Source organism: Crocodylus porosus, unplaced genomic scaffold (assembly GCF_001723895.1).
Source record: "Crocodylus porosus isolate Cpor-Errol unplaced genomic scaffold, CroPor_comp1, whole genome shotgun sequence".
In the NCBI taxonomy this organism is placed as follows: domain Eukaryota; kingdom Metazoa; phylum Chordata; order Crocodylia; family Crocodylidae; genus Crocodylus; species Crocodylus porosus.
Window position 1 is genome coordinate 52,771,982 of NW_017728909.1, and position 13,441 is coordinate 52,785,422.

At 40.0% G+C, this 13,441-nt stretch overlaps 1 protein-coding gene across 2 annotated transcripts in view; it reads left to right on the forward strand.

Moving 5' to 3' along the window:
- Window positions 1-13,441, forward strand: part of RASGRF2 (Ras protein specific guanine nucleotide releasing factor 2) — a 237,864-nt gene that overhangs the window by 82,597 nt on the left and 141,826 nt on the right. For both annotated transcript variants that reach the window (XM_019532310.1, XM_019532311.1), the window contains exons 8-10: window positions 2,118-2,227; window positions 4,173-4,291; window positions 8,812-8,972. In XM_019532310.1, the coding sequence (XP_019387855.1) occupies window positions 2,118-2,227; window positions 4,173-4,291; window positions 8,812-8,972 (390 nt within the window). The remainder of the gene's footprint in view (window positions 1-2,117; window positions 2,228-4,172; window positions 4,292-8,811; window positions 8,973-13,441) is intronic.

Sequence of the window (13,441 nt, forward strand, 5' to 3'; positions counted from 1 at the left end):
TTGGCCTTGGTGAGGCCGCAGCTGGAGTACTGCGTCCAGTTTTGGGCTCCACAATTCAAAAAGGATGTGGAGAAGCTTGAGAGTCCAGAGGAGAGCCACGCGCATGATCAGAGGTCATGAAAACAGACCTTACGATGACAGGCTGAGAGCCGTGGGGCTCTTTAGCCTGGAAAAGCACAGGCTCAGAAGTGATCTGATGGCCACCTATAAGTTTATCGGGGTGATCCCCAGTATCTGGGGAAACGTTTGTTCACCAGAGCGCCCCAAGGGATGACGAGGTCAAACAGTTATAAACTCCTGCAAGACCGTTTCAGACTGGACATAAGGAAGAATTTCTTTACTGTCCGAGCCCCCAAGGTCTGATTCGATATTAGCTTAATTTATTCATCTTATTATATGATACGAAGATATCACTGTTTATGCTTTTGCGATACATGGAATGTGAACTACTGTGAAACTGTAAAGAGAGTTACATAGCAAAAGCAAAAGCAGGTATCAACTTTAGGCACTAATAGCCAAGGCACATTAATGTACGTGTAGACGCGTTAAGGCATATTAACACTGTGTATGTACTGACGTGGGACTAACTTTAGTCCCACGTCAGTCCACGCACATGATGTTGATGCGCTTTAACGCGTCCACATGTAGATTCATAGATTCGTTGATGTTAGGGTTGGAAGGGACCACGATAGATCATCGAGTCCAACCCCCTGCATAGGCAGGAAAGAGTGTTGGGTTTAGATGACCCCAGCCAGATGCCCATCCAACCTCCTCTTGAAGACCCCCAGGGTAGGGGAGAACACCCAGGCCTTGGCCACTCTAACTGTGAAGAAGTTCTTCCTAATGTCCAGTCTAAATCTGCTCGCTGCTAGCTTATGGCCATTATTTCTTGTGACCCCCAGGGGCACCTTGGTGAGTAGAGCCTCACCAATTCCCTTCTGTGCCCCCGTGATGAATTTATAGGCAGCCACAAGGTCGTCTCTCAACCTTCTCTTGCGGAGGCTGAAGAGGTCCAGGTGCCCTAGTCTCTCCTCGTAGGGGTTGGCCTGCAAGCCCTTAACCATACGAGTGGCCCAGTTAGTTTTGCTGATGACTTCGTCACACTGACGGCTCATGTTCATCTTGGAGTCCACTAGGACTCCGAGATCCCTTTCTGCTTCTGTGCTACCGAGCAGGTCATTTCCTAGGCAGTAGGTGTTCCGGACATTTTTCCTCCCAAGATGCAGCACTTTGCATTTCTCCTTGTTAAATCGCTTTCTGTTGTTTTCTGCCCATTTGTCCAACCTGTCCAGGTCTGCCTGTAGTTGTTCCCTGCCCTCCCGTGTGTTCACTTCTCCCAGTTTTGTATCATCTGCGGACTTGGACAGAGTACACTTCACTCCCTCGTCCAAGTCACTGATGAAGACATTGAAGAGTATCGGTCCAAGGACTGAGCCCCGCGGGACCCCACTGCCCACATCCTTCCAGGATGATAGTGTCTCATCCACTACCACGCTCTGGGTATGACCCTCTAGCCAATTTGCCATCCACTGGACTGTGTAAGCATCCAAGATGTGAACCTAAATTGCCATAATGTGCGTTAAGCTAATGTGCATTGCATTTAGGTGTGCCTAAATGCCCATGTACACACACCTGCAGTAGTGCAACATACATTTTATCCATGTGCAGATACATCAGACAGTCTTGAAAATCTTGGTGGTTGTTATTTTTATCTGAATAAAGCCCTCATATTAATGTATATTTGTTGCCAATGTTTATTGAGCAACTCTTGCCTCTGTACAGTAAGTAGAACCTGGTTATCTTAAATATCCTAAATTTCTCTGAGCTGAAAGTCTCGTTAACAGTATGTCTGCCTTAGAGAACAAATGGAAATCAATATTTTTGGCAATAGTTGCACTGAGAATTCATGTAAAAGCATTTAAACCATTGAAAGCATTATCAAAAAAAAAAAAAAGACAGATTTCTTTGTAACTTTAAGGATTTTTCCTGCATTCAGAAGACCATCATCTATCTAGTTGCGTAGATCCGGGTTGTGGATACTAGTCAGTAAAACTCTGAAACTAATTAGAATTATTGCTGATTATGAAGTACTGATATGATGCTTATTTTGCTTTAAGATTCCTAGGTACATCATAACGCTTCACGAACTTCTGGCTCACACACCCCATGAGCATGTGGAAAGAAAAAGCCTTGAATTTGCCAAATCTAAGCTAGAAGAACTTTCAAGGTAAGGTTTTTTCCGGTATTAATAAGCTTAGGTGACAGCTTTATCCTTTTTCTAATTGAAAGTTTTGCTCTTTTTTTTTTTGCCAAGACAGGGTTCAGACTGTTTTCCCCTGCATCTTTTGTGGACGGGGGAGAAGGTGGAGAGGTGCCTGTTTGTCATAGTGATTTACTATATTTATGTATGAGCAAAGCATTTACCATTAACTGACAGGAAAACATTGTAATTTTTCCATAGTTGACAAAAATGGTAAATTCTACTCTATGACAGCAGAAGCAGTCAGGGTTTTGCAAAGTGCTCAGTTCTAAACTTGTATAATATTTTATAAATATTAATGACATTCATTTTGACACATATTTTTACCACCACATGTGGCAAAAAGGGAACTTCAAGATCCAAATATCCCAAATATTTTAAGTTCAGTGTTTTTGTACATTACTAAAATTCTGTTCCCTCCAAATTTCTGCAAAATTAAACTCTATGCAATCAGTGTCTTTTACAATTGTCCCCCTGCTTAAACCCATATAAAAATTTAACACTTTGTCTTGGGAGCAAAACTTTCTTGTATAAACATGGCATAATTGTAGAAATTCTGTATTACGAGTTTTCCTGAATTTTCTGCATGGCAATGCCACTGTTCCCCAGCAAAAGCAGTTTTTTACCTGTGCTAAATTTTTGAGTTTTTTGTTTCCCACTGTTTCATAGCTCTTACTCATTGAACAATCAGTCATAGAGAAGTAGGGCTGGAAAGGACCTCCAGAGCTCGTTTAGTCCAACCCCCTGCCTGAGGCAGGATCATCCCTATCTAAACCAACATATACAGTGCATAATGTAAACTCTGTGTAAACTCCTGTCAATCCTGACCACAGCACAGCTAACATCCTAAACCTGCCAAAGGTAAAGCAGGAGAACTGTGGCAGTCAATGTCCTGCTTCTATGCAAGGTTGTCAATATTTGCTCAGGAGATCCAGTTCTTTATCATGTATTATTCAAACTTAGGCCATGGACACATTAAAGGGATTTTCCAGGAAAACCCAACCGTCCCAGGAAAAAATGTTTGAGACAACGCTCTAATCCAATTTTAATCTTCTTAGAAATATGTTTTCAGTTAGTCTGAGAGAGTTTTTACATCGATGGCTCAGGATAGCTCCATTCATTTAACTAGAGACTTACTCAACAGAGACATTTTCCATTGGCTTCCAAGATTTTTTCCCTCCCTGAAGAACCATACTCCTTCCATAGGCTGTCTCTTTAGCTGTCTTTATTTTCATCTCATATTCATATTTAGAACCAGGCAGATGCTTTCAGCTCTTCATAGAAAATTCAAATAGCTAGACATGCACCAAATCTGGTGGAATGGCTATATTCACATTCCTTCAGTGGTAGACGTACAAGACTGCTGTTGGCATACCCTCTCTCTCTCCCTTCCTTTCCCCTCCCAAATGGGGCCATTTAGAGGAGGAGACCTCAGCTAGGTAAGAATATTTTCAGGGGTGGTAAAAATAACTAGATTGGAATGAATCTATGAATGAATTTGAGGAGGTGAGATTAGAACAGGGGTGGGCAAAATGTGGCCCGCCAGGCTATTCTACCTGGCCTGCAGGGCCCCTAAAAAATTTAGAAAATTAATATTTACCTGCCCCTGGCTGCCTGTCATGCGGCCCTCGATGGCTTGCTAAAACTCGGTAAGCAGCCCTCCATCCAAAATAATTGCCCGCCTCTGGATTAGGACAAGGACTATGCAATTTAAGAGCTACTCTTAGTATCATTTTATAATTGAAATTTATAGCAGCTTGCTATAAATAAGCAAATACTAATGTAATCAGTTGCTGAGACAAATTCTTGGGGAGGCAAGCTACCTGCATGTTTAATTCAATACCATTGTGCATTAAAGGTACAAAGGTGCATTTCAGGGAATTTAAGAAACAGTTTATATTGTGTCTGACAGGGTGATGCACGATGAAGTAAGTGACACAGAAAACATCCGGAAAAATCTAGCCATAGAAAGAATGATAGTAGAAGGCTGTGATATATTGCTAGATACCAGCCAAACTTTTATACGTCAAGGTAAGACATTTTCTTAAAAATCTTCTCTAATAATGAAAAACATTATATTAAAAAACAGTAGAATTAATGTTGGCATCATTGGGAAGATGACACCTTTGGACACAACAAACATCAGAAGTCTGGTGTTGTCCATGTAGGATAAGTTACAAGTTGGCCCGTGATAAATAGTTTTGGGCTGTATTTGAGCCCCACTTTTATGGTGTTTTTTACAGGGGCCATGAAAAACAGCAGCACAATAATAGTAAAGCACCTTTGGGACAGTAATGTACATACTGCCTGGACTGTCATCTTCAGTGGACCAGAAATTATCTACAGCACCATGGAAAACAGGTCTGTTTGGCCAGTTAACACAGAGGTCCCAGATGATGCCAACATTTGGGCAAAAGGAATAGAGAAGCTTGAAGTTCTTAAAGCTTTGTCAAGTGGTGGAGAGATTGTGAGGAATGAGAACAGCTGTCTGTTGTTCCCATTTTTTATCTGTGCTTTGGGAACAGCTAAGAATGCTATAATATAATGTTTTTGAACCTTTGCTGCCAGATGGATGTTTCTCTGGTACAGCCAGAAAATAGATGCTGGAGCATGACAACATTATCACATGTGTTTTGCAAGCCTGAGGACACTCATTCATTTTTTCTATTGAAAGACAGATACTGCCTTTAGTGGAAGCTCAGTGTGTGTGTCACAAACATTTCTGCAAAGAAAAGCTATGAAGAACAAGCATACTGCAGAAAAATGCAGATGTACATGTACTGCATCTTGCAAAATAGGGAGAGAGATGTGCACCTCTTTGTACGTTGTTTCTGAAAAGCGTTTCCATTGAAGTTCATAGATTGTAATGATGGATTTTATGGTTGAATTCTACATATTTGTGATAAAAACAGCTCTTCGCTTAAATTCAAAACTTTTCTTGAAAAATATTAATGGCAGGTTGGCATTATCAATATATTGATTCTTGTACCAATTGAAGTGAATAAATTGGAAATATTAAAAAAATGTGGTTATCTAAACATCTTTTTCTCACACATGATGAAAATATTTAGTTTTTTATATCAGAATTGTTATTACTAAGCAGGAAGATCTTTACAAAGAATGTAGACATTGGTAGTTCAGATTTTTCAGCTTCTCATATGTTCAAGCTTCTTTATCCCACAAAAAAGTTAGGGATACCAGTATGTAGGATAGCTTAAGAATATAGTTTAAGTGCATCTCTGTAAGACCAGTGGGTATGGACTTTTATTAAATATTTAGAACTAAGTTTGACAGCTTAAACAACATGATTGCTTTGTGAATAGTGGAAGTTTGGATTGGGGGGGTTATTTGATTTTATATATTTCTGGAAAACTAATCTCAGTTTTTAAAAATAAAATATACCCATATCTACAGTAACTTCAACGTTATTATTACAACAATTAAACAATTAAAATTTAAGTAACAATTAAAGTTTAGAAGCCTTTCTTCACTATTGCATATGGGTATTTAGTATAACTTAATGTGCTTAGTGTGAAAATTCAAAACATCAACTCAAAGAAAAATATTAAAGCTTGTAGTCTGGACTATTTTGTCTTTTATTTTTCCCTGGTGCCAGAAACATGTATAAGGTATGATCTTCCATTATGGGCATGTGTTATGTGAATTATTTATTCTGTATACATCATTATTTTTGCTGAAGTGGCTTTATATACCTCAGTTGTTTAGTTTGTTTCCCAGTTATGGTTTGCTTATCTTTATTTTATGTGTATATTTAGAAATTCATCAATAAAAAGGTAGTTAATTATAATAATCATACAATGGAAAGAAGCCTTATTACACTGATTCTGAGCATGCTTTTAATTAGACTTGAGTGTCTAATTATGATGTTTTTTAGACGATTAGACACCTGTAAAACACTTTTTTTGAAAGCCTTGTATGAACTAAGGAAATGAGCTTGCCAAAGAAAAGACTTAAGTTTTGTTCTGTGATATAAACCTGTCAATCACAATGTTGACTGGTAACAGAGATAAGAATAAAATATTAAAATACAATGGTTAAAATATTTAAATAAAAATATATTATCTAGAATAATTTAGCTGTCCAAGTGACCACATCACAAATTGTCTACCAGAGCTGACATGAATTAGCATCTTTGACTGTCACATCAGAAAGACCAAGGACTGAATGGGTCTGGAGATGAGTTTATCTTTTCACCTATAGGAATATCTCCCTCAAGTCAAGGTTGGGGTACTGTAGCAGGGCAGCATGAGGGGAAACTTATACTGATATCGCTGGTATTATTGTTCTTTGACTAGTCTCCAGTGCTGCTATCCTAGCACCTTCCCCCTGAGGACCCTTTTCCATTTCACTTCTATATTTGTCCTGTGTTGGTCTCTGTGCACCTGTACAGAGACCTTCTTCATAGCTTTCAGAGACAGAATATTTCCCTTACCTTGTCAAAGAGATGCTTGTTTAGGTGTTTATGATAGTGTGAATTTTACTTTTGTGAAGTGTAATATACAGCATAGTTTACAAAAAGGCATGTAAGAACATTTAGGGTGGTCCCCTGGATAGAGTTTGGGAGTCGGGACTCAGATCCAGTCTCTGTTCCCAACACTGCTGCACCCGCTACTTCCTCCGTTGGTAGTGCTAGTTACCCAAAACTCAGTAAAGGCATTTAAAGTTCTTCAACTACAAGGTCTTAATGACTTTACCACCTCATAGGTCCCAGTCTTTATTTCCTCAGTGGCTCCTACCAACAGATCGGTCCAGTTTTGCTAAGTGCCACAAATCAATTCAGACATATAGCTTTGCAACCCACTTCTCAGCCATTCAAATTGTCTTGGATCTTTCTCTCCTGACAATTGTATTGCAATTTATGATATTCAGCAGAGGAGAAAGCAAAACTGCATGAGCAAATTAGTCAGTTGCATGCAGACCTAAAGCCTTTTTTTAAAAAACCCAGGCTTAGTCCATCCTGGATTGCACATGTATTTGTTAAAATGATTTTTTGGCAATATTCATCTGCTTAGTTCATATGTTGCTGGTTAGAATTCCTGAGACTGCACTCATAGTTCTATAAAGGACTGCTGCTTAATGAAAACTCCAAAATTAGCCTCACTTGCTTACAACAACAGTGGTAACAAAACTGAACCATTATGCTTTTTCTTTCCTTTAAGAGAAAATCTGTAGTTGAGGATGTGGCAAACATCTAGTTTCTTGTTGTTAATAAGAATTCACTGGTCAGAAAAACTCCAAAACAATGTACAACAGCCACTTTGTCTAATGAGAGCTATATAGTGCATGTAGGAGAACTGACAATGTAGCATTTGGTTGAACTTTATGTCTGTTTTGTGTTACACCAGCACTCTTACTGCTGCATATTTCTAGTATAACCCTAAACTGTACATTATAGAACATCAGTTCTGTTGTAATTTTCTCATTTATCGGTGTGTTTGTGGCTGTGTCTGATGATAGAATATTTTTATGTATTGGTACATCTGAAATAAATTTAAAATGTTGGTTTGGGGGGGTGTACATGTTTAGCAATGTATGCAATTGTATGTAAATATTTAAATTTCTAAAATATTTTTTTCTTTCTCATTAAGCAGATATATTGCATTTGTATCTTGTTTCTTAGTGTAGGATTTAATAAGTGTCTTTATAATAGACCATTTTCCTGCCAAGGTAGCGTAATGAGTTTTAAGGTAATATATATTAAACCTCAATGAATAAGTTCTCCAGCGTTCCTTCTTCATAATGTGTTTGCACTAATGGTCAAGATAGTGCCCACAGTTATGTATGGGAATTGCACATGGATTGAACTGAAATTTTACCTCCTAGGTAAACTCAGAGGTGTCACACATGCTTATGCAAGCCTGATGAAAGTTTGTCCAAAACTATGTAAGAAAGGATGTAAGTAGCACAGTAGCATAATTTTCACCCATCTGAAATTCTGTGAGGATCAAATTCAGCCTCTTCTGTAATAAGATACTAATTGAATTCAGTAGTAGTTGTACTAGTGTACTGGTGTACACTAGGCCACAGTGTGACTCAGGAGCACTGATAATTGTGTGGTATAAGCCAAGGAAAAAGAAGCTTGGTTTACTTAAAATTTGTTCAGTTACTCTTTGTGCACATTGATCTCATTTTACAAACCTAGTAATTGCCAAACTTAGTGCAAGTGATGTTACTTTGCCATTTAATTTCCCTTTCTTGACCATTGTATATATGACATGTAACTTAACCTACCTACGAATTTTGCAGCCAAAATGAATAGTCTTAATAGAGTAAGATCTTCTTTTGGCATAACAAAGTCCAAACCTGAATCCTCAATTTGACTTAGAGAAGAAAAACAAGTCTACAATAAAAATAGTAAGAAAATAAACAACGGGCCTCTGTTCTAAGTGCAAGGTATTTTCTTATGTACACCTATCAGAGTTAATAAGTTGCATTAATTATTTTGTATTGCCTAGTATATTAATATTGAGAGCATCACTTGCTAAATAGTATTATAATTACAGTGTGTTATTCACTTTTGTAATCACCAGGTTCCCTTATTCAAGTCCCTTCAGTTGAGAGAGGGAAACTTAGTAAAGTTCGCCTGGGATCATTGTCTTTGAAAAAAGAAGGAGAAAGACAATGCTTCTTATTTACAAAACACTTTTTAATTTGTACAAGAAGTTCAGGAGGAAAACTGCATCTGCTTAAGGTACAGAATTTAAATTACCTTCTTTGAGCTGGATTGCTAAAATATAGAAAAATCAGGCCAATAAATGTTTTGAACTTCCCACTTTGCTTGAAATTGGCAGCATTATTGCTTTAACCTTGGACTTTTGTGTGCTGTGGTAAGCATAACTGAGATGTACACAGTGAAGAACTGCAGGACTCTCATAGCTGTGCAAGTAGAAAATATTAGGATTATGTCTGAAGTGTGTTAGTTGTTTTAAGGGGTATTGGTTATAGCCATGTTGGTCTAAGGACATAGGCAGACATGGTTGTTTGGGTAAATCTTTTATTAGAACAACTAAAATAGTTGGAAAAATTTTTCTGTGCAAGCTTTTGAGTACCAACCCAGAAGAAGGGTGTTGGTACCTGAAAGCTTGCAAAGAGGCCTGAGGAAAGGTGTGCATCCTTCTTCAGGTTTCTATGCAAGCTTTTGGGTACAAACACCCTTCTTCAGGATTTGTACCCAAAAGCTTGTAAAGAAGAATTTTTCCAACTCTTTTAGTTGGTCTAATAAAAGATATCAGATTTATTCAAAGAACCTTGTCTGCCTTAAGTTCTTTAAAGAACTTGCCATTCAGATTATGAACTGGACAGTAATAGGTAACGATATTGACATTTATTTTACAGTGAATTTTTCAACCGTTGTTCATGCTTTGAGTGTTTGTTGACTAGTCCAGGACATGGGGCTGTTTTTACCTCCCTGATCCCCAGACAAAAAACCCTCCAGCAAACTAATACCCCCATCCTGCCTGCCCATCCCCCAACATTACTTACTTGCTCAGCTCCCAGCACTGATGTACATTGGTAAAACCGTCACTGTGAGTGGCTTGAGGGATGGGAGGTTTGGCAGGCTGGTGGTGGAGATGGGGAGGGCAGGGCTGGGCTGACTAAAAATAGCTTAGTGCCAGGGAGGGGGTAGGAAAAGTGCAGCATCAGGGCTGGGGCTGGCAACTGTGCTTTCCCAGCTCTGGGGCTGTGCTGGGAACTATACAGAAGTCCAGGAGAGTTAGATCTGTCTAGAAATGCCAACCTGATCAGATTTGAGGGTTCAGACAGAAGTGGAGCTCTCAGCTATAATTCAGAACAATTCTGCAAAGTGTTCTGAGTTACAGCGTTACTTCAGATGAAACAAAAGTTCACTGTTGGTTCTGGGGGGAGGGGAAATCTAGCTGCCGGTTCAGAGCCTGCAGCCAGGTTCCCATAGCAATGGCCAGGGCTTTCTGCCAGTGGTTGCTGTTTTCAGAATGGAAGGGAGGAAAGAACTTGTTCATGGGGCGCCCCAGCTGGTGCTGAAGGGTGGGGTGGGTGAATTGGAGCTCCCCCACCCCTCAGGAGGGCTCCAGTACCCCTGCACCAAACTCTAGGGGGGGCTGAAAAAAACCTGAGACTGAACTCCCTCTGCTCCCTCCCCCCCTTCTGAAAACAATGACAGGCTGGGATCTCTGCAGACACAAGTTACAGAAGACGCTACATTTTTAAATGTCTTTATCTCATACCTCATGCAATGAGGGGTCAGCTTTTCACTCAATCAGCCATTTTTAAATTGTTTGCAGCTGTGCACTTGTCTTTGGTCACAGCTATAAGCTGCTTTTTGTGGCCAGATCAGGTGAAAATTGTCACTTCTGTCTGCACCCTGAGTGTGCTTTGGAGGCAGGGTTAATTTAGATAGGGTTGGCGATTTTTAGATTGATCTAACTGTCCTGAACTTATCTACAGTTTGCAATTAGAACTACTTAACTAGCGTAAGGTCTGCACTTGGGCAAACTAAGTTCAGTTGTGTTGCTGTTTTTAACCTGATCTAACCTCACCCCTACCTTGGGCAAATTCAAGAGGAAGTTGGATGATCACCTGTCTGGGGTCTTGTGAACCCAGCATTCATTCCTGCCTGTGGCAGGGGGTCAGGCTAGGTGATCTGTTTGGGTCCCTGCTGACCCTAGCTACTATGAAACTACTATGAAACTATGAAACCTCCCCATAACCTCCCTGAATGTCTGTATTCAGCCTTTGTGTATGTTCGTGATACCCAGCACATTATGTGTAAGGCTGAAGAATATAGAATTCATGTTCCTTAGCCTCAGCTATGCCCATATTGGGAAAAGGATATCATAACTATCAGCTTGTACTTCCAAAACTCATGTGTTGAACTGTAATGTTGAAAGAAAGCATGCAGACTATGTAACCCAGGTGCACTAGAACAGTTCTGTAAAACTGCTTAACAATCAGTAGCTCAAGTACTCAGGTAGATGAACTACCTTTCCATCAACTGATGCTTCAAAATGCTTCCCAAGGGATGGTAGATAGCTTCCCCCTTCCTTTAGCCCTATGTATGATCTTATAACCTTTTCAGATATGCTAGTGAGACATACAGAGCACCCTTTTTTCCGGCCTCTTATATGAACAGGTAATCAATTTTATCCTGAACAAATAAGTGAGAGTTCAGGCATATGTTATATTTAGGTGTAATTAAGATGTTAATCCCACAATAAATAGTAACCCTACCACACATTAAAGCCAATTCATGGAGTGATAATATGCAAATATGCCACAAAATGGTTCCCTGTATAATGTATAATATCATTGTGGCTCATTTGTATCATGCCTTAAATTGAACATGTATCATGTAAGGGCTGTTCCAGGATAGATCTCCACTCTCAGCTAAGCATTTGGATCCAGCATCCAGGACCAGGACAGAGCCCTTTGCCTGATCAATGGGGTTAGGCTGGGGGCAGCCCTGGGTGCTGGACCTGGTGCCTTGCACCCAATCCTTGGAGGGAGATGTGGAAGTGTGTTGTCAGCTTGACATCAGAGAGTGTTTCCCTGGTCTTGGGATCACTGCATCTCAGACCTTTAAAGAGCAGGTGTGAAGTTGGGAACCCCAGCTGCACACTCACTTTTTAAAGTTCCCAGAGCAGCCATGGAAGCAGCAGATGCGAATCTGGGAGTTCACTGCTTCCCAGCTGTAGGTGCCACTTCACAGTGCAGGGCATGGGCAGCTGGAGAGCAGGAAACTCCTATCTCCCCTACTGTCTGTGCCCCGGAGCATGGGTCCCAGTGTATAGGCACTTTTAAGGAGCATGCCTACAGCTGGGCTGTAGCCATGCTTTTCAACTTCCTGCATGCTGGCAGCTGGAAAGCATGCAGTTGAGGCTTGAGGAATTTTATGCCCCATCACCAGAATTGTGCGACCAGTCTTACAGTCCCAGTTTGGGGATGGGGCATAAAATTTCTCAAACCCCAATAACGTGATTTCCTTGATGTCCACCAGAAGCCAGAGAATCACCAGTTTACTAGGGCTTGAAACATAAAACAAAAACTAAATACGATTATTTTTTTCCTTAAATGGACTTAACCTATTAGGCACTAATTGGTTTAAAAAACAAATCCCTTCCCTGTCCTTCCAAAAATGAATAGTTTTTCTAATTGTTTGCTGTTTTTAACTGTGGATCTTTCAAGTTGCCTGGAGGGCAGTTGCATCAAATAAACTTAAGCATTCCTTCTTCCTACTCTCACTATATGTATATTGCCTTTCTCTTGTTTCTGCATGTTTCAGCTTTGTCACTGCTGTTCCTGTTGAATGATCTGCTAGGGCCTGGGAATGAGTATTTATGTACACACCCCTTCACAGATCAGTATGTGAAAAGAGCCAATAATAAAACACTTAAGCTCCCTATAAACAAATCTTCGGCAAATAGAGTATAAACAAATGGAGAACAGATTTTTTTCTCTAGTCTTTTTTTTAACCTACCATCGTGTGTGTAGCTATCTCCAGCAGCACCAGGTACAAATTTTGCAAGTAAAAATGTGATTTTTCTTCCCCTCACATCCAAATCAACAGTCTTTTTCTAAACATAGTAAAAAGACTATGGTTCTCCAATTCCTGGAAAGGGTGAAAGAATGAACTGGAATACAGTTGGCAAATGAAATCTGTATGAGTGCTTCTGTTTCCTGGAGTCACCAGAAAGCCCAGCTCATTGGCCAAGAAGTCAAATTCTTCATAGAGGAATAAAAGAGGAGAAAAGGTCTCAGATGACTTTATAGTATCATTCCTCTGCTCACAATGTCCAGTCTCAGTGCAGACAGGCATTCTAATTTCCTTCTAGTAGAGACCAATGTCTTTTGGTCTGCCTAATTTTCAGTGTGTTTTTGTAGGCGGTAGCTTTATAAATTGCTGAAACTGCTTTACATATTTGAACCAAAAGGGCTTGAATCCTGAAGTCCTTTTTCAGCAAAAATTCTCATGGAAAACAAGCTTCCAAATAATATCAACAAATTCTGACTTCTTGGGGCTGGAGACACTGTCTCTCACCCCATTCTCATTAAGAAACTGGGGGGCTGTGGTGTAGACACCCACACAGTCAAATGGGTCGCCAGCTGGCTGGAGGGCCGCACCCAGAGGGTGGTAGTGGATGGGTCCTTCTCAACCTGGAAGGACGTGGGCAGTGGGGTTCCGCA